This window comes from Amphiprion ocellaris, chromosome 7 (genome assembly GCF_022539595.1).
Source record: "Amphiprion ocellaris isolate individual 3 ecotype Okinawa chromosome 7, ASM2253959v1, whole genome shotgun sequence".
NCBI classification, from domain to species: Eukaryota; Metazoa; Chordata; class Actinopteri; family Pomacentridae; genus Amphiprion; species Amphiprion ocellaris.
In genome coordinates, this window is record NC_072772.1 from 32,947,100 (window position 1) to 32,957,469 (window position 10,370).

The following is a 10,370-nucleotide window of genomic DNA, read 5'->3' on the forward strand; positions in this document are numbered from 1 at the left end:
ATGATGATGTCCATGGTAGCAATGAGACTTTATGCAACTTTTACTTTGCACTAGGGACGCTGGCCTGCTGCAGAGCCGAGGCCTGGTGCTCAGTGGTGCCGGGGATCCTGCAGAGGGACGTCAGATCCACAAAAGTTAGGTAGAAGACATTTTATCCAAGGCCCTTTTAGGGATCAGTTGCCATCTGAGAAAAGCATTTTTTGCTTTTGTTTCATGCTCTCCACAGCCTGTGATGTGAACAAGTCAGGAAATTCATGCTTGAAGTAAAAAAAAATATCACAGAAACAACAAAAAACTCCCATCATCCATTGGTTTCGGCTTCTCAAATGAGCAGATTTGCTGTTTTTTCTCAGTTTTGTAACATTAGAAAGTGAATATTTTTGGGTTTATCTGACAGAGTATGACATCAATTGCAACACCATGAGTTTGTGATGTCGATTTTTTAAGCCAAATTAGTAATAATTGGTGCTTCTAACTTTAAAAACGTTGCTGTGGCTCTAATTCATTCTCTGTGTCAAACTATCAGAGGCTGTACAATCCACCATTGTCCATTAATTCTATGTAGAAGCTGTTTCTTCATCTTCTGTTTACATGTTGCCACTCAGGAGCAGAGAAAAGCATCATTCCTTCATCAAAATGGTCGTGACACACACAAACACACACTGCCTGGAGTAGAAAATAATAAAATGTTCAGACTTTAAATAGGGCTCATATACTGAAGTTTAATGCTGAAGTATAATTTTATGTTTTCTAGTGTTTATATATGTTTCTGAGGACAATCAGGGCTGCTAAATTTAACAACGTTTATAAGAATATGTGCGGTTCAGTCGGTGATTAGCCTTTCATTAGCTATAAATGCTCCAGTTTTCTTTCAGAATGATCCTGTTCAGTAAAAATTAGATTCATTATCGCTCATAAAGCCTCTCTAGCAATTAATATTTGCAGTGTTTCATCCATTTTAGTCATAGATGTAGAGAGATTAAGCTCGACTATTGCAGAAACTCTTCATTTAAGCATAAAAATATAGAAAGCACAATATTTTTGTATCGATTATGTTAAATCACCGAATGCTTGTTTTTTTACAGTTAATGAGACATTTTGCTTCATATCTGTTTGGCATTTCTGAATTGATACATGCAGTCTTGCCTTTAAACCATCAGAATTAGTTAAACACCTAGAGGGGATTTTTCTTTGCAGACGATGTCATTCTTTTCCGTAGATTATTAACCAAAAACACTTTGGTTTTTTACTTTTTTGGAGCTCCAGATCAATGTGGTTCACCATCTTAGCATGATCAGACAGTCGAACGCACTTTTCTGCAGGAAATAAGCCCAAACCTCATGTGCCCCGAGCAGATTCGAGCAAGCAGTTATTTCTTCGTGTTAATCCGCCACCAGCCAAAGATAAACCAGTAAATGCTGAATTTAATTTGGTGTTTTCAGCTGACCTGCTGCCATAGTTTCTCCCCCACCAGGAGCCCCGAGCACCACTGTCCTCCCGCCCTCGGCCTGCCTGTCTCTCTGTATGCCTGCCTACAGCAACCTGATAATGTACAAATATAATTACTGAGAAGTATTTTCTGTAAAAACAAGCGAGAAAAGAAGTTTATCCGCGGCGACACTGGGAAAACTGCCCCTTGTCTTTGCTATGTTGAACTTTTCCGAGTCTGTGGTGAAGTGAGATTGCTGATTTGTACCACGAGTCGGGTTGAAAACGATCCACACCTCCTCCACACAAACACATCAGGACAAAGAGGTTGCATGAATGACATAGTCTCTATTACGGTACTGCTGTGCATGTCTTGAAGTCCCATCTCTCCACTATACAATCACTGTAACATACCGGGGCGACACAAACTACCAACATGGAAAAAGGTGAATGAATGAACCAATAATGTATAAAATGATCAGAACCAACTGCGAATCATTGACTCTGTACAGTTGTTTCTTTGAATTGATAAATACAGATTGTGATATTGAAAGATAAAGTTTGTCTGTGTCTTTTTGTGAAGCATTAAAGTGGGGGTCAAGGGGTATGTGGTCCAGGGAGCACAAAGTTGTCACACTGGTTGTGAAAGAGCTATAAGTTTACATGAGTGAGAACTTATCAATCCTGAAGGAAAGTCTTTATTCTATGTAAGTCTATGATTGGTAGTCAAGTTTATTTTCTAAAGTGTCAACGGACTTTACAAGCTAATCCAAACCAGGACAAAGTTTAAATAAAACAGCTACTGTGGGAAAAAAGTCTTTGCTGATATGCTTGTATCCCTCTCTGTAGAAGACTGCAGATACAATTGAAACATGTCAGCAAGGTAAAACCATTCTTTATTATTGAGTTGTCAGTTTAAAAGTAACGCTAACACTTTTATCCATGGTCTAACATAACTGCACAAGGGTTTTCTAATCATCAATGTGCCTTTCAACACCATTAGCTAACACAATGTAGCATTAGAACACAGGAGTGATGGTTGCTGGAAATGTTCCTCTGTACCTCTATGGAGATATTCCATTAAAAATCAGCTGTTTCCAGCTACAATAGTCATTTACCACATTAACAATGTCTAGACCAGATTTATCATTCATTTAATGTTATCCTCATTGAAAAAAAATGCTTTTCTTTCAAAAATACGGACATTTCTAAGTGATCCCAAACCTTTGAAGGGTAGTGTAAGTATACTGAATGTGTAGTTATTTATACCTTTTAAAGATTATAGTTATTCAGACTTGCATTGTGAAGCCTTTAGAGAGCAAATATTAGTAAAATTTTCCTGAGTATCACCGCCTGAAGTGTACAAATAGTGCAAATCCAGTAGGTCACCTCATTATTATTATTATAGAGATTAACCTAACAAATATACAACTAGAGTTATGACCCAAAAACAAAAAATAGACATGAAAGCCCAACAGATCCACGGTTTTCCTATAAGCAAACGGTTTTTTTTGTCTAGAAAACATATGTATTTATTATTTTACATAGTATTCGTGTTTTTTCAAATTTTTTATCAACCGTTGTGTCTTATGGAAGCTCATTTCTGCCACTTGAAAAAAAAGTCACATGCTATCTCAGTCATAATTATGAGATAGCATGTGACTTTTTTTCAAGTGGCGGAAACAGGCTTCCATAGAAACGGGCTTCCATAGTTTCTCATGAGTTTCTGAAACTTTTATTTCAAAATGCAGGATTGACACCGGAAGCAGATTTGTAACACGGAAGTCTTTCAGTGACGCGCAGGCGCCATATTGGACTGAACGGACCGTTAACACGGAAGGAAGACCGTTGCTGTGTTTTAAGTCAAAATAAGTCAATTTTAAAGGCTCGCTTCAGCTTAAACATGCGATACAAAGTGGCAGAGACAGCAGGCTGAGTTTATACGTTGACCGAAGAAACATGGAGGCGAGGTTCGGCAGCGAAGTGGCGTCGATCGTGGAGGTGGCCATCCAGGCCACCGTGTCCGTCTTCAGGGATGTCTGGGCCAAAGAGGCGCCGAACGCGGACTGGGAGGAGGCCAAGTTCGGGGAAATCCAGGAGATCGAGAAGTGCCTGGTGGTCCAGATCCACAAGGTGTTCACGGAGTTCTCCTCGGAGCTGTTCGAGGAGAACGAGGCTCTGCGGGCCAGAGTGGAGCAGCTGGAGGACGTGCTGCAGAGGAAAGCCGGGCAGCTGGAGCAGGAGCTGGAGGCCAGAGTGGGTCAGCTGGGCAGAGACATGGAGCAGCTGGCGAACGAGCTGAAGAACATCAGCAAGACACCAGGAGAGCCCACACAAGTCCAGCTGCAGGAGGGTTCAGTGGCAGGTGGGAGAGGCTGGCATTAGTCAGTCAGTCAGGATCCATCACTGATACACTCACCTGCCAGTAATGTAGATTCAAAACATCAACTTTGTGATGGGAAATACTCTCTCATTTAAACTGTGATTAGTCGAATGAAGTTTTGTGCTCTTGTATTGTTGCACTTTAGAGTTATTTTGTTTACTTTGAGCCCAAAACAGTCTTTTCTGTGGTGTGTTTGTTTAATCTGTTAAGATTTTTTACTGCTGCTGTCTTATTATTTTATTAGGCACATATTTAGTCACACGTATCTGGAATTGAACATTACAGTATTTTATTTTATGATCAAAAAGGCAAATGTCGGACAAAATATTACAAAAACAAGACCCAAAACCACAAAAGCGAGAAACAAAATGACAAAAACATGGACAAACGACACGTGAGCCAAAAAAAGAACAAAAACGAGACAAAAAATGACAAAATGAGAAACAAAGTGACCAAAAAATGGACAAAAGACGCAAGCAAGACAAAAAAAACACAAAACGACAAAAATGAGAAACAAAATGACAAAAACACAAGACAAGCAACAGATGTCAGACAAAAAACAAAAACAAGTCAAAATATTACAAAGACAACACAACAAAAATTTATTTTATGATCAGAACAACTTGTCATGGTCTAGAAATTATTTAAAATTTATAGTTTTACTAATTTACAGTTTGCACTGAATGTCTTCTCTGTAATTTTTGTGCTTTACAAAGTCGTCCCAGGGGCCGGATTGGACCCTCTGGTGGGCCGGTTTTGGCTCGCAGTCCTCATGTTTGGTATAAATCAAGTGTTTTATTGCTACACAGATTCCCTGGCCGTCAGATCATTTCTCCACATGTCAAGGACCGTGGGTTCAGCATAAACTGCAGCAGAAATCATATTTTTCATATTTGTTTCAAGAAAAATTGCAATATCTGTAAAAATATTTGCAATCTGCTTTTGTTTTTGCATATTGTTCAGCTCTAATGAACAGTCCATAACAAACACACTACACAATCCTGGCAGTGACTTTAAAGGTAGTTTGTGATTGTTATAAAGTTGAGAGGAAAAGTAAAAGCAGTTAAGACATGAAGCCCTGTAGTTCTGCTGTTCCTCAATCCCCTTCAGTTTTAGTAGCGAGTAAATATTCAATCCAGGAACCACTGAATAATCAATACTCGTTGAGGCCAAACTGTGACACAAACAGCAGCTTCTAAAACCTACACAACCCTAAAACCTGGGGTGATACAGCCCTGGAACCGTCTTTGCAGTATTTTGAGCTGAAAGACACACTGAGGGGACATGTAAGATAAGGTAAACTTTATTAATCCCACAGTGGGGAAAGTTCACTGTTACAGCAGCTCAAAAGAAAGCGTTATAAGGTCAGTTTAAGATTATGTTCTATACACTGTGAGACTTTGATTAATTTGCTGAAAAGGGGCACAATACAGGACTTTTAATTCAGAAATGAGACAACGTGACATGAGTGGCTTGGTGGTTAGAACCGTCGCCTTGCAGCTAGAAGATCCCCGGTTTGCGTCCCGGCTTTCACGGGATCTTTCCGCATGGAGTTTGCATGTTCTCCCTGTGCAGGCGTGGGTTTTCTCCCACAGTCCAAAAACATGCTGAGGTTAATTGGACAGTCTAAATTGTCTGTGTGTGTGGATGTGAGTGTGATTGTTTGTCTCTATGTGTTGCCCTGCGACAGACTGTTACCTGTCCAGGTGTCCCCCACCTTCACCCTAAGTCAGCTGGGATGGATGGATGGATAATAGGGATGTAACGATACACTCAACTTACGATTCGATATGATTTCCGATATTAGGTTAATGATGTGATTTTCTCTCAATTTCTTTTACAGAATGAGCTTGCAGACAAATTATGGCTGAAAAAGATTCCTTTCATTATTTCTCAGAGAAAAAACACATTTCTGAGGTAGGATGGAACAAAACAAACTATGCAAAGAATGCATATTTAAAAAACACATACACATATTTAGGTATATAGAAACTACAAATGATATTTTATCTTCAACAAAATAAAGAGAATCCCTTTTATTTCTCTGAGGTAGGCTAAGCTGTTGCAATACAACACGTCTTCTTAAAACTGCAACTGAAATTATACAGATTCAGCCAAAATAATGTTAACACACATCAGGAAAAGAAACACTTGCATAAATATTTCAATACCAAATTTATTCAGACATCACGAGATTAATAAAAGTTATCTTTGGCCTCTACAGTTACAAGAGGTGCTCAAAGTGGTGGCCACTGGCTTCCAGACATTTCTGTTGTGTTGTAGACGTCACTTGTTGATGCTCCATTCATGAGGGTAGCGCCATCTGTTGGGAAAACATCGTACAACAGGACACAGAGTTGTCATGATTTGATCAAACTTAGAAAGAGGAATCTATATGTATAGAAGTACTTATACAAATGAAGTATTTATAAAAGTTTTTCTTTTCCTGATGTGTGTCTACATTATTGTGACTGACTGTATTTTATCTTTAACAACAAAAAATAAATTGAAAAAATGGATTTTCAAAGCAAATCCCACATCAAAAATCGCTAAATAAATAACACAAATAAACAAAATCTCACTCTTTTTTTTTTCATTTTTGGACACAGGGAAGCCAAAATGCTGCCACACCTCCTACTTGAAACTCAATATCAATATCAGCCATGTCTCCTGTTCCATCTGAATACCTGACAGTGACGTATGACGTCGATCAAGTGAACTCAGAAGTAGATTCCGTCCTCCGCTGTTTAAAAAGGGCATCGCGATTCATTTTTCATCTCAGCCGATTTGAATCTTCACACATTTGTATCGATTTTGAACTGTCTGGCGATGCATCGTTACATCCCTAATGGATAACGTGACATTATTTCTCTGCCTTTTAATGTAGGAAAACCAGCGCTTTCAGCCTCCACCAATCAGGATACCCCAGAGGAGACGGAATCCTCCCAGAGCTCATCATCACTTCCAGCAGGAAGCACTGAAGTCGTTCCCGGCTCCACAGCTGCATCTGTGACTGTACCGACACCAGCAGCAGCTCCGATGCTGTTTGTCAGCTCTGCTCCCCCAGAGCTGGTGGTGGACGCTGGTGAAGTCGTCACCCAACAACCTCCTGAACCGTCGACGAATGTTTCCCAAACAACACAAAGAACGGCGTCCAACTTCAACCCGACAGCCTCACCGGGTTACACACCGCAAGACGTCCCCAGTCCAGACTCCAGCACCGTCAGCGGACTCGACTCTACACAGGAAAAGGTCAGGTGCCTTGAAAATGTCAAATCTAGATGCTGGTTTGGACCTGTGTCTGTCACAAATTCAGCAGCATCTCATCATAGATGGATAACGTGATTTAAGGGCAAAATGGGTCGTACAAATAGCCTTGCTGTCTTAATGCAACAGAAAGCCAAATATAGTGTCACATTTCTCTAATGGGAATTATGATACTTAGAAAACCCTTACAACCCTTGTGAGATAAGATAATCCTTAATTGCTCCCCCACACCAGGGGGAAATTTACATTGTGACAGCAGCAACATTTTTACAGCAGCAATAAGTGTATGTATAATAATAATAATAATATGTAGAGAAATGAATAAATACAATATTGATACACTGTAGACAACAACAATATAAAGTGGCTTGTAAAATAAATGTAAAAGTGCAAAGATGCAGCAGTGCAAAAGTTGCTGTGCACATTTGATTCTGTTTTGAGATGATGATGCTGATAATATGATATAAGTCTGGTTTATGTTACCATCAGCCAGTGATGCTGATGTTGTTCAGTCTTACAGCAGATGGTATGAATTACCTGCGATAGTGCTCCTCCTTGTAGAGTGGATGTCTCAGTCTGCTGCTGAAGGAGCTGCTTAAAGCCCTCGACTAAAGATTAAAGTTAAATTATTCCCTCTTGCATCACAGAATTCTTTGGAAGAGGGACCCTCCAGGAGAACGAGGCGGACAAGAAGAGCAACTGAAAAAACTGAAAAAGGTAGGATGTAACCATAACATGTCAGTTTGAGCCAAATCTTTGAATATGAAAGTTCTAATTCTTGTATGTTTGTCTCAATTTCCAGTTTCCGCCGAGAACAACATTGAAGAGAAAAAGGTCAAGCTGGAAGAGCAGGTCAGAAGGTTAAGGAAAAAAGACTCACGGACAGCAAAACGCTTCTTCTGTGATCACTGTAACGTCGGTTTCCACTGGAAAGGTGAGCTGAAGAAGCACATGAATGTCCACAAGAAGGCTTTTCCGTGTAAGCAGTGTGGCAGGAGCTTCCTCGAGAAATCGTCTTTGGAAAATCACCTTTTACGTCACGAGGCCACCAAAGCTCCGCTGCCCTTCCCTTGTCCTCAGTGTAAACGATCGTACAGGAAAGAAGAGTCGCTCCAGAATCACCTCAAGCATCACCAGAAGGTGAAACCGCCGAAGCCGTTCGGCTGCGATCAGTGTGGGAAAACATTCAGGATTAAACAGTCTCTAGAAAACCACTTGTTGCGCCACGAGAAGTGGAAGCAAATGGTGAAGTGCCAGCTTTGTGACAAGCCCTGCAAGACGTCGGTGCAGCTCAAGTGTCACATGGCCGTGCACTCGGAGGAAAGACCGTTCAGCTGCGCGACGTGCGGGAAGGACTTCAAGAGCAAAGACACGCTTCGCTTCCACCAGATGGTTCACACGAACACCAAAAAATACAAATGCCCCTTGTGTGAGGAGACTTTCAAATACGCCCACTCGCTGACCGTGCACAAGAGGAAACACACGGGCGACACTCCGTTCACCTGCGGCGTGTGCAACAAGTCGTACCGGACCGGCACCGCTCTGAAAAGACACAGCGTCGTCCACACGGGAGAAAAACCGTTCACCTGTCATATATGCGGAGCGAGGTTCAGCCTGAACAACAACCTCAAACGGCACCTTCGCATCCACACAGGAGAGAAGCCGTTCACCTGCCAGGAATGTGGAAAGAGCTTCTCGGACAACAACAAGCTCAAGTCCCACATGCTCATCCACGGCGCCAGGAAGCCGTTCATGTGCGACCAGTGCGGGAAGACGTTCCTCTTCAACTGCAGGCTGCTCGTACACCAGAAGTACATGCACACCGACAGGAGCGAGGAGTCGGACGGCACGCAGAATTTCTTCCAGAACAGACGGCAGAACAAGTCGCTGGTGAAACCGTTCAGCTGCAAAATATGTCTGAGGGGTTTCAGCGCCGCGTGTTCCCTCAAGCTTCACGAGCGAGGCCACAGCGAGCACAAGGAGTTCAACTGCACCACGTGCGGGAAGTCTTTCCACAACAAGTACTCTTTCAGCTACCATCAGCGCAGCCACTCGGGGGAGAAGCCGTTTGTCTGCGACGTGTGCGGGAAGCGGTTTTTCCACGCTGCTAGCCTGAAGCAGCACGAGCGCATTCACACCGGCGAGAAACCGTACAAATGCGACCAGTGCGGGAAGGCCTTCAGAACGGACGGAAACTTCTACAGGCACTTGCGGATCCACACGGGGGAGAAACCGTTCCAGTGCATGTACTGTCACAAGAAGTTCCACCAGTCGAATCAGCTCAAGTCCCACTTGCAGGTCCACACGGGCCAGAAGCTCTACTCGTGTCAGCAGTGTGGCCGAGGCTTCTCCGATTCAAGGCAGCTCAAGAAGCACAGCTGTGACGCCTCGTAGCGACGTCATTCTGTTACGTTTTCCACCTCTGCAAATGGGAGCCATGAAGGCATTAGTTACATACGACCCAGTGGCTTTATGCTCAAAATATTGCTTGACTAAACTAGCGTGATCCAGAAATAACTTCACAAGTTTCATGTTTCTAATCTGGTGCAGTTTGGTTAATTAATGAGTAAGTTAATTGAGAAGAAGTTAATTTATTCCGGTTTTGAAAATAGATTCAGTTGTTGCAGCCATGAAGAAAAACATCTGCTTGTGATTAACAGTAAGAATGGGATGCTTATATTAGCTGAACAATTCAAAGCTATTTTAACTCTCGCTTGTCTGATATGTTAGAGTTAAGGGATTATTAGAAAGTCATTATTAATAAGAAACATAGTCACAGCTTTGTTCTCAGTAGGAGTTAGCGGCATTGTTTGTGGCATATATTGTATTTTTTTGTCAGTTATTAAAAATCTTGAAGAACAGCAGTTAATAAAACATTGTGGCTGTTTAAAAATAGTTACCCTTGAAACCTAAGTAAAAGTATTTAGGTAGGACACATCTTAATGTTTTGAAGATGAAAAAATAATTATGGTTTTGAAAATGTGCATTAGGATGTCGGAATTATTTTCAGCAACTGCAACTGTTTCTCCTTTACCATTTGAGTTCTTACTAAAGTGAAGATTATGGTATTTTGATGGCTTTTTTTGTTAATTTGAAAGATTTGTTTGTATTCATTTTTGTGAATTCATAATAATCCAGTTGATTGCCGCTGAGATGTAATTATTTTCAAAATGAAGTTGTAAAAAGACTTTCTAATGTACAGTGCTCTGTAACGATGTAGTCTATATATTTTTTCTGCTCGGAACCGCAATAAAAAAAAAACATTTGCAATCAGATGAACGCGAGTTTTATT

General features: G+C 41.2%; 1 protein-coding gene across 1 annotated transcript; it reads left to right on the forward strand.

Moving 5' to 3' along the window:
• Positions 1-3,230: 3,230 nt before the first annotated feature.
• LOC129349279 (oocyte zinc finger protein XlCOF6-like) lies at positions 3,231-10,353 on the forward strand. The gene is made up of 4 exons (XM_055012023.1): positions 3,231-3,793; positions 6,699-7,063; positions 7,726-7,795; positions 7,881-10,353. The coding sequence occupies exons 1-4, from the start codon at positions 3,388-3,390 to the stop codon at positions 9,470-9,472; spliced, it is 2,433 nt and encodes an 810-aa protein (XP_054867998.1). The 5' UTR covers positions 3,231-3,387; the 3' UTR covers positions 9,473-10,353.
• The last annotated feature ends 17 nt before the right edge of the window (positions 10,354-10,370 follow it).

Excerpts from the sequence above, each read along its gene's own strand:
- LOC129349279 (XM_055012023.1), top strand. The coding sequence starts at position 3,388 with ATGGAGGCGAGGTTCGGCAGCGAAGTGGCGTCGATCGTGGAGGTGGCC. Across the intron at positions 7,064-7,725 it reads TCGACTCTACACAGGAAAAG|AATTCTTTGGAAGAGGGACC; the intron begins GTCAGGTGCCTT and ends CTTGCATCACAG. Across the intron at positions 7,796-7,880 it reads AACTGAAAAAACTGAAAAAG|TTTCCGCCGAGAACAACATT; the intron begins GTAGGATGTAAC and ends CTCAATTTCCAG.